This window comes from Cardiocondyla obscurior, linkage group LG01 (assembly GCF_019399895.1).
Source record: "Cardiocondyla obscurior isolate alpha-2009 linkage group LG01, Cobs3.1, whole genome shotgun sequence".
Taxonomy (NCBI): Eukaryota; Metazoa; Arthropoda; class Insecta; order Hymenoptera; family Formicidae; genus Cardiocondyla; species Cardiocondyla obscurior.
The window spans coordinates 2,622,448-2,640,450 of NC_091864.1; the positions used below are offsets into that span (position 1 = coordinate 2,622,448).

The 18,003-nt window shown below is 33.1% G+C and overlaps 2 protein-coding genes across 4 annotated transcripts; one reads left to right on the top strand and one right to left on the bottom strand.

Annotated features, from left to right (window-relative positions):
• The first annotated feature begins 1,712 nt into the window (after positions 1-1,712).
• LOC139107424 (acyl-CoA Delta-9 desaturase-like) lies at positions 1,713-14,294 on the top strand. 3 transcript variants are annotated; one of them, XM_070665131.1, is made up of 6 exons: positions 1,713-1,910; positions 9,919-10,142; positions 10,833-10,963; positions 11,895-12,100; positions 12,211-12,396; positions 12,587-14,294. In XM_070665131.1, exons 2-6 carry the CDS (start codon positions 9,932-9,934, stop codon positions 12,909-12,911), a joined length of 1,059 nt encoding a protein of 352 aa, XP_070521232.1. In that variant the 5' UTR covers positions 1,713-1,910; positions 9,919-9,931; the 3' UTR covers positions 12,912-14,294. The 3 variants fall into 3 exon arrangements, with proteins under 3 accessions (XP_070521232.1, XP_070521315.1, XP_070521145.1); XM_070665214.1 differs by lacking the exon at positions 1,713-1,910 and adding an exon at positions 8,279-8,425; XM_070665044.1 differs by lacking the exon at positions 1,713-1,910 and adding an exon at positions 9,689-9,831.
• Positions 14,295-14,465: 171 nt separating this feature from the next.
• Positions 14,466-17,729, bottom strand: LOC139107891 (acyl-CoA Delta-9 desaturase-like). The gene is made up of 6 exons (XM_070665816.1): positions 17,590-17,729; positions 17,063-17,244; positions 16,759-16,889; positions 16,078-16,283; positions 15,798-15,983; positions 14,466-15,692 (listed from the first exon to the last, which is right to left on the bottom strand). The coding sequence occupies exons 2-6, from the start codon at positions 17,229-17,231 to the stop codon at positions 15,383-15,385; spliced, it is 1,002 nt and encodes a 333-aa protein (XP_070521917.1). The 5' UTR covers positions 17,232-17,244; positions 17,590-17,729; the 3' UTR covers positions 14,466-15,382.
• Between the last annotated feature and the right edge of the window lie 274 nt (positions 17,730-18,003).

Genomic DNA, 18,003 nt, shown 5'->3' on the forward strand with positions numbered 1-18,003 from the left:
TACGCTCACGTGAAAGGAGTCCAAAAGTCATTATAAATGTCCGAGCATGTAAATTTCCAAACATTGTGACGAGCAATTAAAATATGCCACTCACTCTTCTACGATAAAGATTGTGAGATAAAAAAAAGAAAATAAACAAAAGCATTGGAAAGTGGCGAGACAATAATAACAGATCGCTCATTATTGCACAGCGCAGAAATACGCTCGGAGCTACGTAGAAAAATTTTTTTTCCTTTCAAAAAGATTCATTAGATAATTATTTTTATTAAACAATTTGGCTGTGACTAATGCGCTAATTAAAGAGAATATATGTTATACACATACCTTAAACCAATTACAAGTTATTTTTAATTTATGTTGCCCGTAAAACAAAAATTGATGATAAAATTTACGCTGCATGCCGCGGAACTTATTAATCACATTAGAACTTTTTCTTTTACGTTACCAATTATACGTCTGAGTGACTCTTAATTATTTTTTCTTAATGTTGTTTAATTATCAATTATAGTTAATTAAAAACAAGGAAAAAAAAAAAGTTGCGTATCATTACTTTATCGTAAAAATGAATATTCCATTTGAATGTATGTAGATGAGATAATTCTAATTCGTCTATTTAAAAATAATGATCTGATATCAATTTTAATATAAGAATTATGCAATGTTATTATCGCGCCGGCCAATTTATGCGATTAAAAGTTCAGTGTCAAGATGCGAAGTCCTATTAAACTTTGTTTTTTTTGTTAGACACACTTCCGCGAAACAGTATTTTAATCTTATCTGCATAAATCACGCCACATTCAACATTAACCGTATATGTTACTTTTGTTTTTTTTTTCTTTTTTTGGCGCGCATTTCATATCGAGTCCTTAAATTATCTCGAACGTCTGCTCTCGTATGTTTGTGTGCATAAATTTAAATACGCATTTTTTTTTATTATTAAATATTTTATCCACAATTATTTAACCACACCATACCATACCAATTATTTAACCGTACCATAAATAAAATATTTAAAATACATGCAATTGATTAAATTTGTTTAAATAAATTATTTCTTGTTAGCCCGTTAACATAATTATATATGTACGCGTAGGTGTTAGTTCATACATACATACATATAAAATTCGAATCAATCATCATGTTATTAACACGTGCAGTAATAAAGATTGCTATTGCAAAAACAGGGGCTTACAATAAAACAATTAAAAGTAAAATTGATTAATTTATATAATTAATAAATATAATGTTATCTGTTAACTTTTTTTAATTATTGGTTAGGTTAATAAATTCAATTATTTTTAATAAAAGAAAAAAATAAAAAAAAAAAAATACGAACGACTATATCATTTTCTCATTTATAAACGCCAGAACGACATTAATGTATGCGTTGACGGTCTCATTTAGTTGGTTAAGTCATCTAATTTGCTATGACTTTTACGATTTTTAATCGACAACGAGTAACAGCCGGTACTCTAATCATTCCACGTAAAGCACCGTGTAAAAGCTTTACAATAAACGATGCTACTTCATTAACACTAAACACGTCATGAATCACGCTTAACGCACCTTCGGACCTGCACGTGGACCTACATGAGAATATCACGTGCTGCAGCGCCGGTTTCGTTGATTTGCTGTACTAGCACGCGATGGTGCCACCAACATCGCCGGTAGTCTCTTTCTCTCTTCAAGCGCCGGCAGTAATATTTAACTCTCAGACATAGTGCCGGCTTCTTCAGTTCTTTTGCCAACGTCGATCGTAGTTCATCTGTCAACGATACACCTCGCCGACAACAAGGGTTGAGAAGCGAAACAGTCGCCAGTTACTTTCGTCTACCGTCGCGTTTGCCAGTCGAAAAGAAGAGCTCTATCATCGCCAGACTTCGGGACGAAGCGAGTCTTCGAAAAAATAGGTTAGTTAATACTTTCGTAAATAATAACTTTCGATTATTCATATTTATTTTAATGGAAATTAAGTTGAATCCTGGGCTTTGACTTGCACTTCGTTTCTTTCTCGTTTTAAGTATTAAAATAAAGCGCAAGTCGAACCGACTTAGGTTAACTCATCTCGGTAGAAAGGGTCGTTACTCGCGAGCTTGAACTACCCTTAACGGTAATTGCTCCCTACCGGCTTTCAATCAATCGACGCGACAAAAGATTTTACCCTTCCCTTCGGACGGCTCGCTTACTAAAATGTTAACTCGAACGGCGAAATTTTTAGGTGAATTAATACGATTTAAATATACTTCTGCAGTCTAATTTTGGTGAACATTACGGTGGAAATAATGTTTCCGTTTATCTGATCGGTATTTTCGCAGATCTTTTTAATTACCAAGTTATTTATCTGTATGGTCTTTTTTTTAATATAGGTTTCATTAAAAATTGTTTTAATCAAAGTAAAAGTCGGGACTCGGAGCGTTAAAAGATGAGTTAAATATGTATGTGTTAAATATTTAAATTATTGAACAGTGTCGGCATAATTGAATGAAATAGAAATTAAAAAAAAAAAGAAAAAAGAAATGATAGAGTTTGTACGACTATACATATAGTCATCATTCGAATAAAATAAATAGGACATAATTTACATTAATATTAGCACATTAAAATTAGCACGTTGTATTGATGGAACGTAGGATAAAAAGATTAAAAAAAAAAAACGCGTTCTGTGAAATTTTGTGCATTGGAATTTTCATGCATTATTTATCTTTCTGTAACTTACAAATACAATTGAATACGTACATTTAGTTAATACATTAACAGTTATACATCGATAAAAAAAAGAAATTAGAAAGATTGGAATAAATTTCATTTGCAAGTCGTCCCTTTTTTTTTCCTTTTCTTCAAGTTTCATGTCAATTCATTCTATAAAAATTGTATAGAATTTTTGTTTTCAACGCACGTAATTATTCCGTAGAAATTAATTCAACGAAAAAATGCACATTTTTTGTGCATTGAATCGTGTTTGTTAAAAAATAAGACATAAAAAATGTAGTGTGATGTAATACCCGTTGCTTCTGCATCATAGAAAAAAATAAAATAAAAAAAGGGGGAAAAAAAAAGGAAAGAAAGAAAAAAAGACCAAGTCAAATATAGCATTACGTACGGGGACAAAAGATATATCGACCAGCCGCGTGATGCGCTCGCCGCGGGAATCTCATAGATTTTAATGCAAAAGGTTTGCTCTTTTCCAACCCACGCGTTATCAGCCACGATTGCGGCTGGGTAGCTTCCCTTTGTTGTTAAATATATCTCCCGGGAGAAAAGTAATATTAATAGGTGCCTTTCCACGTAAGCAGTAAATTTAAGTGCGTCTACTAAAATCCACGGATGCTAATTGTCACGAGCGACTATCACCAACTGGTACGCGTAGCATCATATAATTTCGCGATATGATAAAAACGTGAAAGAACCCAGTTTCTTTTCTTTTTTTTTTTTTTCTTTCTCGCACTTAAGACAGACGGAAATATTTATGGTGTATCTGGACGACTATACTTATTCCAAGTGTTCCTAAACTTTCCACTAACATAAGATGCACCGTTACTGTATACCTACTGCTCTCGATACATTGAGCCATCGGTTCATCCGCCGTGGACGAGTCCGTATTTCTATGCGAATCCAAAGTCCGTTAATTATTATTAACGTTGATTAAGCAGATTTTTCAATTTTGATAAAAAGGCGGTTACGAATATATTTTATTTTATTTTATTTTGATTTTTATTGAATTATTGTAAAGTCGCGCTCCCGTGGAGAGAATTTATTTTAAATATAATTTTTAATTGCTCGAAATTTCGAAATGCTTAATTTTTGTAATATTCTCTGAGCTACGAAGCGGCACGATCTTCGCGTGCGTTTGATAACGGCTAAATTTGCAAAGAATAGCGTACATTTGCGAAATACCTCCGTCGCGTTCTCTCCGATGCAATCAAGTGTTTCCTGTTGCACGCTTCATAGAGAACGACCGGGTTGGGGAGCTAATTGTCTAGATAATCGTTGGATATTATCGTTCACTCGCCAATATTATTTTCTCCATGTAAGCATAAATAATGAAAGAAAATAAAACGCATTGTGGAGCGCTCCCTCTCTCTCTCTAGCACAATTTCCGCGATGTTTCAGTCAACAGCGATATATATACGTATCGCCTGTCATTATATTTTTTACGAACGTATTAACAAACGATACAATTTTTTTTTTTTACGAAGGTATACATGTGCTGAAAACGAGCAATGTAATTTGTAACGTCTTCGGCGAAAGCGTATATTTTTGTTTCCGGGGTGACTTGATGTGGCGTGACACCGTTTGAAAAATATCGAGAAGCTTAGATTTATACACAGGATTGCAGATCACGTGTCGTAATGGTTATTTCCTTAACTTTCTCGTATACGTAAAGAAAGGTCGACACTTAATCTTTCCGACGACAAGATTATAAATTGGCGACAGATTATAAATGATTAAAAAGTCTTTCTTTCTTTTTTTTTTTTTCAAAATTTATAACTTACATACATATATTTATATAATAAAATATAATATAGTTAATATATTCTTTTGTTCTTAATCTTCTAAATTAAAAAAAAAAAAAATCAAATTCTAATAAATAACTCGTAAATAAAAAAAAAAGACAGTGCACTTGTTACTGTAAATATTAATTAATTTTCCATTTCATAATCAAAGCTTGCGATACAAGAAAAAAAAAAAGAAAGAAAAAAAAAATGTTACCAAGAACGTGTGTACTTAGTACTTAATTTCAATAACCGATTTTGTACTCTAATAATACTTGCTCGTGTGTCACAATGCAAGTGCGTGATCAGTTAGTGTGGCCAGATCGCGCGGTTTACGTGATACGAAGCGCACGTATGAGGAAGTGGCAAAACATAAAATGAGCAGCCGTTACACGCGTGATCCGCTCATACATACAAATTCGCGCATTCACACATTTACAGTTCATCGCCCGGTCAATGTTAAGTAGTACAAATAAAAGCTATCTATTGTCAAACCTTCGCGATAAGGTGCGCGAGTGAGTGTGCACTTCGCTTATCTATGTAAATCTTCAAAACTGAATTAAAAGTTTAACATCGAATTTAGAAAGAAACTGGTTCGTCGTGGCGATTCAACGATAAGCCCCGTGTATGTGTGACTTGGCGACGGGTACCAGAAGCGTACCACGCGGTCGTACGAGCCGCGGTCGACCAATGCGATCGCATCTCCGGTACGACGTGTACGCAATTCGCATCCACGTGGTCGCGTGAGATGCGTGCACGAATAAAGCCTACGTTACGCGATGCTTCTTTCGATTTCAGCTGGATAAAGATCAAGAAGGCTAAAACGTTTTCGAATAATTGACTTCTTCAAATAGCGAAAAAAAAATTAAACAATATAAGGAGAAAGACAGACGTGTAATTATTCCGGTAAAAAAAAATTAAAAAAAAAATAGTGTTGCGTGCTGAAAGAATATTCTGATCTAAACAATGATATTAATTTTTTTTTTTACTTTTTATTAATCGATAGTAAAAAGAACTGCATATTCTGCACGTATATATGTATATATAGATGTGCGTACGTAACACATATGTGTGAATCACGCGAGATAATGATCATACGATGTATGATGCAAGGGTCATCGAGCATTACCCGACCATTATCCGCATGAACTATTACACTCGAGTTTACGTTATGGAGCAGATGAGATGGAGAAATTCGACATATCTGGAAAACAGCTGATGAATACAAATTATATCTTATCACCCCCGACGGCTAATAAACCCGCGAAATCACGCCAACTATTAATGATTTATCAACGAGTTTATACGATTACTAATGCTTTATCTACTAATTGATTACTTTTTTAAATTGTAAAATTTATCTGAATATATGCGACAGTAGGGTCAGAAAGAATTTGTTTAAATTATTGCGTAATCGCCGGAAAAGATTCCCCCGCTTCCTGTCCATTTTCTTTTTTTTTTCTTTTTTAAGCAGCGCTATAAAAATGGTCAGTAGTTCAGTAATAGATGCGCGGTCGATATTCGTGAAGAGCTCGTGTGGCGCGTTTGCTCTGTTTTCTTCCGTCCCCGTCACCATTCGCTAGTCTCAGGTGGCGAGAGCTGTGCGACGCGATTCTATTGGTTCAGACGATCTCAGCTGAGGTCTGGTACGAGTGGACGGCCGACTCGTACTATATCAGACGGTTATTCCCTCCCAAGCCCCCCTACCGCAACCGGCATAACGCGATTTTGAGCAGACTGAATGGGAAAATACAGAGAGAGAGAGAGAGGGAGCGAGCCAGACAGAGATCGCGTGTAATGATTCGGGAGATCTTGAGATGAACGAAGGACTCGAAGTTGAACCTTGAAGCTAATCGCTCATTTAGCCGATCACTTTTGCAATTGTTATCAAAAGCTCTTAAGCTGTAAGTATTATAATTTCAAAATAGGAAAAAGATTAAAAAGCTTATTTTTTTTTTTTTTTTGCCACGTGACTGTCTTTAGACTTACATGATATATGAATATGCGTGAATATTGTAATTAGTGTCTGCGTTTTATCACAACAAATTTTAAATTTAGATGCAGTAAGGTTAATTGTTATAATGTTTTTAGTGCTTTTTTTTGAGGTTTTTTTACATGCATTTGTTGAAAATAGCGGTAATAACTAAGAACGAAAATCGACGCCTAGCACTTAATTTCTTAACGCAATTAAAATTTCATGTGTTAGATTATTTCATGTCACAGATTTTTATATGCGCTATTCTGTATTACATTGCTTTTCTTTAATGATATTTATTAATCTAAATAGTATATTAACGTAAAAAATATTAAATGAACGCTACAATTCTTGATTTTATACATTATCTGAGTTATTTAATTATCGAAATTTATTTTAGAATTTAAATTAGATAATCTCGCTCTTGATGGGAATTAATTATCTCGATTGCAGTTTAAAAATAACTATGCGCATTATATTAGCGAATCTTTTAAACGATTTGTTATGCAAATATCAATTATACCTACCTACGAAAGTGTATTTTTATTACATTTTACATAATTTGGAGTCACGATCGTATCGTGAAGAAACATAATATTCCAATTATTGTATCAATTAACAATTATGCGCATTTAAGCGCGCAGTATTTCTTGTTAGTAATGCAAAAAAAAAGACAAACAAGATTTTTATAGCAATTATTCGTTTTTTGCAAGTTTCGCGCCATACATATAGTTATTAATAATTTATTAATGATATTTTTTACTTCGATAAACGTATAAACAATTTTGTAATAATTGATGTATACGTTGCATATATATATATATATATATATATATATATATATATATATATATATATATATATCAAATTCAGATTTTAATAATAGTAATTTAAATTACATACATGTGCATTTAACATTAAAAAATAATTTTACAGTTTGTTAAAACATTTTTTTTTTTAATTAATATATTTTTTTTAATGACTATAACGTTTAATCGATAAATGCACTTATAAATATTAAATCGTACGATGGCAGATGATAAATTTTCTTTGTTCATTACAGCATTATATCATTGTTAATTGATACGATATCATTGTACTAGATCGATCGATATAAAATAGACGCAAGTGACCGCGAAGCTCTCGGCAGCCTTGGCAATGATCAAGGTTCGAGCAAGCTGAGTTCTCGAGGCCGCGTCCTCAACCTTATTTTATACTCATTTCAAGTACTACAGTCGGTACATAATCACCAGAGCTTCCGTCAATGAATATAGATTATAATATAAACGTACAATGTACTTAAAAATCTATCGCATTCATCAGCTTAATAAACGAAAAGAAAAAAAAAAAGAACGTTCTACTGAAAATTCCTCTGGTGTCCTTATGTAAGTAATTATAAATCATCTTGAAATTACAAGATTAAACACTATACTAGCATTTGCCTAGCGCAGCGTTAAAATTCTAATTAAACTACTTGGACCCCATATTAATTCTTAGTAGAACATGATCCCCGTGTAGGTCGATTAATTACGCTCTCGCGCGAACTCGTGGTTTCGATTCGCGTCGAAGGCAAGCGAGCATGCCTTATCCCAACGATCGGGTTTTTGCTCGGAGGATCAGTTGATCTGGCGGATACCAACGTCCCGACGCAGGCAGACGGCGGTCGACGAGAATATCGTCGGCGTCCCGGCGCCCGCGTGAGTCTGCGCTTGGAGCGGAGGACGGACGTCCACCGACGTCGAGGATCCAGCCGGTAGTCGATAAACGGTCCTCGACCTGGCCACTACCGGGTCCCTCGTTCCTCTGCGACGTTCGCGGTCACGGAACACGGCGGATTTCCCAGACACGGCCGGCGCGTACCATCGATAAAGTTCAAGGCTGCGGGATACGGCACGTACGGAGGCTTGGACGATTAATCGAGAGAGAAGACGGCCCGGGACCGATAATTCACGGACGGGTAATATCATCGAACTGGTCGTGAAAATATAAAAGAAAAGGTTTCCTTTCGACTATTGTTTTCTTTTTCTACTCGCGAGAACGATCGAGAGAAATGATTTTCGCCGTCTGTAACAGTAAGAAGCCGTAGGTCCGTTATCGCGTCTCATGTTCGCTCGTTGCGGTTTCGCTGGCCGTCACTGATAGATCGTGCTCGGCAATATGAGTTTCTTTTCAACCGGGATACTCGAGACGTCAGCCGGTAACACCGAGCGATAGTGAAAGTCTTGGAAATGTCATTTCCCCGGAATTGGTGTCGTCGGGGCCACCGACTGCACCGAATGCCAATTAACGGATAGACCGGTGCGCTTGTGCGTGCACGCGCGACGTAATCGTCTCTACCTCGCGTTTCCAGGTCACGCATCACCTGGGAGAGTGTACGCCGTTATAATACCTTTTCCGTGTCTTCGATTATGTAATTGCGAGCCGCGATTATTGTGAGTTTCGCCTCTGCGCCGAAATTGTTTTCGCGATAGACGTGAAAAAGGGAAAGAAGCTGGAAATAGCACTTGTACTTGCCCTATATGTTTAATTGTGCTTCATAAAATCGCTGTTGCTGTTACTGATTTTTCTTTTTTTTTTTTTTTCTCTCTTTTATCGATCGCTCCTGCATCACGCGACACACTGCCATGCGTTTCAAATGCTTTTGAAACTTTATACTTGTAGAATATCGATAATTACGACGATATTATATTACGCGAGCTATTTAGCTTCGTCAAGCGAATATTGTACGCAGATATAATTGTCGTCATGACAGGCTCGCCAAAGAAATTTTACTTTCAACAGCGACTTTCATTAGAATAAATGTAAATTTGTCTTTAATTATATTTATGAAATGCATGTACGAAGTTGATAAAATTAGCTTAAGTCTGACGCGGCTTATATAAGACTTTGGTCCTTTTAGAAGATCAATTTAAGTTTGAAGCATAATGGTCCGTGCGTAAATTTGCAGATTATTTATTAGTAAGAATTATTAAATAAATTCCCAAATGAGGATTAGCATTGATGATTAAAATTCTCGTCTACTATTTTTAAATATCTCGGTGCTGTAATTAGTAAGAATTATTAAATAAATTCCCAAATGAGGATTAGCATTGATGATTAAAGATCTCTTCTACTATTTTTAAATATCTCGGTGCTGTAATTTTTATTTTCTTTTTATTTTTATTTTTTTCTTTAATTTCAAAATTTTTCTCGATTTTTCAGGTGCTTACTTGTATATGTTATTTTAATATGACGACGACGAATTAAAACCAAGAATAGTAATATATTATAATAAATTCAAAGAACAAAATATTAATATGAATGATTGATAAATAATGAAACAAAATACAATTGAATACAATTCGTTGGAGTCACGATGACGCTGTAAGATTTACTTTGTACGATTTTTTTTTTTCCTTTTTCTTTTTGGAAAAGAAATTAATGAAATATTTTTTATGCAACTGTTTATAGATTTGACGCGAAGATGGCACCGAATATAACGAGTACTCCGACGGGAGTGTTATTCGAGGATGAGACTCTCGGCGAACCGCAGATCGAGGGGCCCAAGGATAAACCAAAATATGTTAGGCGTCTTGTTTGGAGGAATATCTCTGTTTTCGCGTTTCTGCATCTCGGCGCCCTTTACGGAGTTTATCTGTCGTTCACGTCCGCCAAATTGCTGACCGTCGCATTCGGTAAGTAATTAGAATAATTGATTATCTCGATTGTCTCGGGAAATATTATTTATATTTTTTGCTATTCAAAATCGGATTTTAATATAAAAAAAAAAACAAATTTGAATTCTCCGAATAATCCAGCTAGTTAAAATAAAAAAGAAAAAAAAATTATTAGAAAAAAACTTGTTTTTTTCATAATTTATTGCAAATACTTGACAATGAATTTTTTTCGCAAATGTGATTATTTGATATTTAGATGAAAAGTTAATTTTCGTCAACACATTCCTCTCGCTAATAGTAATATTTTGTTTAATTTTACACTTACGTAAGCTTTTTAGCGATGCTAATTAGTAAGGCGTTAATTAAATTAGCTGAAAAATTCTAAGGCTCCTTCGAACGAGACTGACCCGTTGGCGCGATAAATTTTTTGTTTCTCCCCATTTTTATTTTACCTAATCGATTGTACGTTACTAATGTAATTTTTATTGTAGAAATTATATGTTACACTTAACGCGCTGTATTTTTACGCGATTGTTACCATCAAGCGTTTCGATATTTTGTCTTACTAACGAATTATCTTTTCCGCGTTGTCAATCATCGTATCTCGTAATGCAATTTGCCGCGAAGCAGTTATTCCGCGAAGATTGATGATCGTCAGAGTAAACGACAAGAGACCTGCGTGTAACATCATGATTTTCTCGATTGCAGCAATTTTATTGTATCAACTCAGCGGCTTGGGAATCACAGCCGGAGCTCACCGACTCTGGGCACATCGATCGTACAAAGCCAAATGGCCTCTTCAGCTGCTTCTTGTTATTATGAATACCATTGCCTTCCAGGTAAGCAAATTTTCTTAAAAAAAAAAAAAAAAAAAAACAATGTTATAGCGAGATTTTGAAAACGAGCGAAAAGATTCACGGACAGTGATAGAAAAGACGAACAGTTTGTAATTAATTTTGCTCGTACGATATTTTTTAATTACAATATGACGACGAATATTAATTGACCGTGTATGTATATTAACGATATATGGCGGTCGGTCGATCATAATCACGAATTGATATATTCATGTAGCTAATAAAATATAAAATAAATCACGTTCATATACGTGTAATGTGACGTCGGCTTTGAGACACACGTCGCGTGCACGAAATAGGATAATGAATCATTCGTGCGTATTATTTGATTTATTTACCAAATAAGTATTGTTACGAAAAGAAAAAAAAAAAGTATTTCCATATTACATGAACGAACAATACGTAATGCTTGTGACGAAAGCACGTGCGCGTAATTTTAGCATTTATTTGCATTTATTTATCGGAACATAAATATTCAGAAAAAAAAATGTAAGTGAGATAGAATAATATAAATTGTATATAAGCGGCCAGAAATACTTCGGAATCGCTTTTGATGCAAAAGAAGCAAATTAAAATTTTTTCTTTTTTTGTTTTTTCTCTCTCATTAATGCATTCACAGCCGGCAACGTAAACCTACAAAAACTACGTCGAACTACGTCATTTTTAGACCTTTAGCTGATTACCGGTGGCATAACTTTACAATGCTTTGAAGTCTGACTTTCGCTGACGTCGTCTACGTCATTTTCTTTCCATATTCATATCGAATTACGTGCAACGAGTTGTACGCTTTGCATTAACATTGTTTTTAATTTTAAACAAACATCACTTGTAAATGTAATACTGTATTAACAGTTAAAATTATTTTATACATTTATTAAGATTAATTGAGATATATAATTTTGTTGAATTTTAGGACGCCGCGATTGATTGGGCGAGAGATCACAGAGTTCATCATAAATACAGCGAGACCGACGCCGATCCGCACAATGCAAAGAGAGGTTTCTTTTTCTCGCACATCGGCTGGCTACTTTGTAGGAAACACCCGGAAGTCAAGGCAAAGGGCAAGAATATCGACCTGAGCGATCTCGAGAGCGATCCTATATTAGCATTCCAAAAGAGGTACGAAAAATTTGTCAATATCGATCTAAGAAATAATCTATCTAATCTAAGAAATAATTCTTTCCTCGGCAAAGAAATATCCATATTAATAAATTGATTATTAATTTCAGATATTACACTATATTGATGCCATTGATGTGCTTTATTTTACCAACCGTCATTCCGGTCCTAGCTTGGAACGAAACGTGGACGAATGCTTACTTCATTCCTACGATTCTTCGTTACATCTTTACTTTAAATATGACATGGCTGGTGAATTCCGCGGCTCATATGTTCGGCAACAAACCCTACGACAAGTAAGCGCTAATACACCTCAAGCAATAAATTAAATATGTATCTCTTTTTAATTATTATTTGATAAGGAAAGCTATCCAGCCTTTTCTTTTTCTATCGTTCAAATTTTTATTAGACCCACCCGAAATATTTAATTTTGTAGCGGTGTGCTCAACATTATTTAATTATAACTGATGTTTTTATTTAATATAGATATATCAATCCATCGGAAAATAAGGGCGTTGCCATATTCGCTCTCGGCGAAGGTTGGCACAATTACCATCACGTCTTCCCGTGGGATTACAAGACGGCTGAGTTTGGTCACTACTCGGTTAACTTTACAACGGCCTTCATCGACTTCTTTGCGAAGATCGGTTGGGCTTACGATTTGAAGAGCGTGTCTGAAGACATGGTAAGGAAACGAGTAGAAAGAACAGGGGACGGCAGCCACGAGTTATGGGGTTGGGGTGATAACGATCAGACGCAAGAAGAAAGAGACGGGGCAGTTGTAACGCATCATCATACGAAGAATCAGTAAAATACTACGTATACAAGATTTCTTTTTTTTTTTTAATCAAATAAGGTTTATTTTGGCATTCGTCCACGATGGACAGAAAATTGATTTGTTTGAAGAAATTTAATAAAAAGAGTACTATTTAAATCGACCTCCAGGACTCACAACTGTCGTTGCTTCGACATGACGGTGTAAGATTATTTGGCAGGTTCCATATAGTTTTCAAAAGTCTAGTAACCGAGCAGGACTTATTGTAAAGTGGTGTATCGGTGGTGTTCTGGATCATTAGACGACTCACGTTTGCTCGGTAAGCTTTTTTTATCTCTTTTTGAAACGTAGAGTTAGTTTAAAATAAGATAATTAAAGTTATCGAGCAATTTGTATAATTCACGTAATTTGTTATTATTAAGATATAAGTATAACGAGGATATATACACATGTATTTGTATAATTGACACGTTGATTAAATATAATAATTTTGTACTTTTGCCTTTGAAAGTATCGCATAAATAAAAAGAAAATATAATACTACGGTGTTAAAAAACAAAAAAAAAATTTATATTTAAACGTAACACAAAAATTACAAATCTGATTGAATAGAAATGTAAATCGTTTTTAAGAATTTATATAAAAAATGTGAACTGTTGCTCAATTTTAATATATATCTAATACTAGATAACTAAACTTTACACATTGCACTTTTTAAACAAAATGAATAATTTCTTACTATTAGCTTTCTAAATCAAATATTAATCTTGATAATACTTGCCTTGTTAAATCAAAATTAACTTGACAAAGAACTGCATCGTCCAGAACATCAGCGAAATATTATTCTTCGACAAATCTAAAAGTTATATTTTCTTCTTTTCTTTCGACGTTATTACTGTATGAAAATTCTGTAAGTTTTTATTTTTGTGATAAAACGAAAAAAAATATTAATTTTGTTTTACGTATTTAAAGTAGCATCACATTTTTGTAATTTTTCTTTTAGTTAGTTCCTATTAGTATACTTCACGTTTATCGTATTATAAAAATTAGTTTGTAAGTTTGTAATAATGGATTTGGTGTAACTTATTTCTATGATAAGCAATTTATATGTTTCTAATTGGGAGAAAGATATTTGCGAGAAAAATGGTTTGTGTTAATATAGGGATAGATTTGCGTAAACCAAAATGAACGTAATTATCTAATGTAATGAAGCTGCGAATATGATGAACGTACGACGTATGTGTATATTAATTTATCATTTAGTTTATATCGGTCAACGTAATGTAAGATTTGAGAATAACTTTTATATAACAGTTTTTAATATAAAACTGTAAAACAACGAGAGAAGTTGTGATTTCTGTCGAACCTCGTTGTTTCTCTCTCTAGTTAAATAAACGATTATATATTTCCCGATACAAATATGCATAGAACATATTTCTGTTTCGTCACGTTTATTTTCTGTTCAGAAAATATTATAAATACGTTTTCTCGATGTAAATTTAATACATTTTTCTTTTTTCATGAGATACTACATGTAAAAACGCAATAAGGTTTTTTATTTTAAAAAGTAGGGAAGGCAGGTTGGCCAACTGTTAACATTTTATTATTATTATTTTGTTCTTAAAGTTAAAGTTAATAAAAAAAAAAACTTAATGCTATCTCAAAGTGCTCCGCCTAGAAAATACTTACGATTTTTTTTCAACAACTGTAGGATAAATTACAAAAAAGGTTTCAAGTAACTTTTCAACTATACTTTTGGGTCTGTAAAAATTATAAAACTCTTAAATGGTTCGAAATTATTCATGTAAGGAGAAGTAATGAAACTTCTATTCCTCCCGATGTTGTCTTTCGAGCTGTACATGTATTAAATATCGTAATTCCGTAAGGCAAACATTACGCGGTTTTTGGATGCTGATACGAAGCCTTACAAGATATTTCTTCTTAGCAGATAAAAATTTAATTTTACAATATTTTTTTACTTCGAGAGCACAAAATTATAAAAATTATTCCGGCTGTTATAAAAAAATAAGCGTAAGAAATTACATGACTGTATTGTACACAATGTACTGTATACAATGAGCTGTCACGTTAATAATTAGATTATTAAGTCTTTAATAAAATATATTTTTATGAAAATGCATTACGTATCTTTACTTAGGATTTAAATCTTTAATTCAAACATTTAATTTTTTAACATTTATACGTGAACTTGCCATAAACGCAATGCCGGAATAAACAGTTGTAAGTATTTCAGTTTAGCGAGTATCACTTTTTTTTTTTTATTAGAAACATTAAGTTTATCGGTTATACTTATTTCATGATGATTAGTATACATCGAGATTTAAATAAGAATTACATTGCTGCAAATAATTAATTGTAATTAAATATTTTACGTAAAAAGTTTTAAAAGTATATTTTTTTCATTATCTAAAATAAATTTTAGAAATATTAATTTTAAATAGTAATTTCACTAAATTGATTTATTATTTAAAGTTTTTTTTTTTTTTTTAATGGCGATATATCAATTTTTCTTTGTAAGCAGTTTCCTCTGCATTCTGTTTTATCTCATCCAAAGCTTCGTTCATCGTCATTTTCGATGTGGCGACTTTATAAAGAGCTTCTCGCACATCATCGCTCGTTGCGGTTTTCAATTGATTGATGAATCCAAGCTCGCGCCACATTTTAATGACGAACGTGATAAATCCCGTTTCATAAGTGCCGAACTCGTCGTTTTTCCAATCCCAAGGTAGCATGTAATGATAGTTCAGCCAGTAGGACTTTGACAGAAAAAAGACCGAATTGTCATCGACCGGGAACCTGAAACACGAAGAAATTAGAAACAAGTCCAACAAACAAATAATTAAAAAATTATTAATATTCGAGCTAAAATATGTATAATTAATATTAAAAGTAGATATCGACTTGTCTCCTTTCTTCAAGCCCCAGACCAATAAAGCGCTGTTTACTAGCCACGAAATATGCGTTGTTATTAACAACCGTACTGCGCCAATGATTAAAAATGAATTTGTGTACGATTCGTCCCAGTATTTCACAGGTATTTGAATGGGCAGTAGAAGTCCGAAGACGATGAAGAGTATCCAGTAGAGCCTGTACGCAATATACATATTTGTTTAAATATTATGTATTTTAAATTATTAGCTACTCCGGCGATACGTATGAATTATAAATCAAAAGAACGTACTTTCTTTGGGTCCATATGTAACCATCCATATCTACGTCGCGCATATCAATGTCCCTCGCATATGATTTTAAATCAGAGGGTGCTGACATAAGATTACTGATTACGTGAGAATAAAAAAATCCTTTTTTATGATTAAACGGGTCTTTTTCAGTGCCATAAAATCTGTGATGCAATCTGTGCCAAAATGTCCAATCATATATCGAGCCCTATGAAAAAAACAAAAAGAAAATTTAATTAGTAATGCTAGATGAAGTCTGCTTTCAATTTATTGCACCGTCATTATTTTTTTTTTTTGTATTCCCAAGTGTATGGTCCTAGATTGGCATTAGGCTTTTTAATTATAGTAAATTATCATGAACGTTCTTTGTATGTATACATGTGCCAAATATGTTAACGAGCGTGACTTCGATTTCTGTGATAAAGCCATATTTGAATGTATAAATGATGAGTATCGCGCAATTCAAGTTTATCAAAAAAAAATATACGAGTTATTTAACTATTAAAATAAAATTAATGAGAATTTTAATAAATATTACAAATAAGTCTGCTACGACGTAAACGATTTTTTCTTCAAATTTTTTAATTATATTTTCGTTTAATTGGAACTATATTAAGTCATTAAAATACTTAAATAACGTTTTAAATATTCAGACGGGGTAGTTAATTTTTTTTTTTATTTACCACTCCTGCTATAGTGTGTGCTAGCACTAGTAAAAATCTCAGTTGCGATATGGCGACGAATGTTTGATGCGCATACAGTCTATGAGCACCTGCTGTCAACGCTATTGAGCTCGTTGTGACGAGGAATAAAACTAAAATTATAAATTAATAAGCAAATCTTTTAAAATATTTAATGACAATAACAGTTCAGCTTAAATATTGTTTTTTCTGCCTATTCGAAAATTAGGCAGATTCACAAGAAAAAATTAATTATAATTCTATTTTTACATTATTTTATGTTTATGTAAAAATTTGCAATACTCACAGTAGAATACCGTCATCCACTTCGCTTTGACTAATACAAAGTACAATCCGGCCAAACCGAACACGTGAAGATAGATGTAAAAGAGAACCGCAGTCCATTTTATACTCCCTTTTTGTGTTTCATTGGTGCTTTTACCAACGCTATCATTCTCTTCCGTGATTTCTTTCATGTCGATATTACGACTAACATATAAAATACATAATACTATATAAAATACCTAATGTTAATATGCATATTTTGCAAATACTTATCACACGATTTGTTCGTTTAATAGCACACTAAATATAACTTTTAATTATAGTATATTGTATAATAAATCATAAGCAAATAATTATCAATATTAAAACAGATATAAAGCTGTTTCGAAATTTGTGAAGAAGAGTTGAATTCAAACTCAGAGTTAATAAATGTCTCGGTAGATTAAAACAAGAAATAAACTGAAAAAAACGTAAATACAAGTGGAAGGAAAATGCAAGTACGTGTACATCCGTCACTTTTTAGGGATAAATAAACGTTATTTTACTTACTTCTCGAAACAAAGCCGCACTGAAACGCGCTTATGAAAGACCGAAAAAGAACTACTGGCAAACGTAACGCTAAGGATATTCTGACTGGCCTCACGACCTCATTCGGAATTTCATTACCAACAGAAATAAATTAATTTTTCCTCGTCATTTCCTGCTGTGCTAATGTATTTATCGATAGCACATGCGTAACGCACGATGATTTGTTTAAATATATTTAGTTATTCCAAAAAGTTGATTTTTATAGATATTATTTTTTGTTCTTCGTGCTTTACAATGTTTTTTATATCTTATACTTCTATAGTTACGCTTATAACTATATCATTACCAAAAATATTATTTATACATGCAGTATAGCTTATATTATGGTCAAGTATATTTTTTTTAAACCAGATTTTATTAAAAAATCTGTTAGTT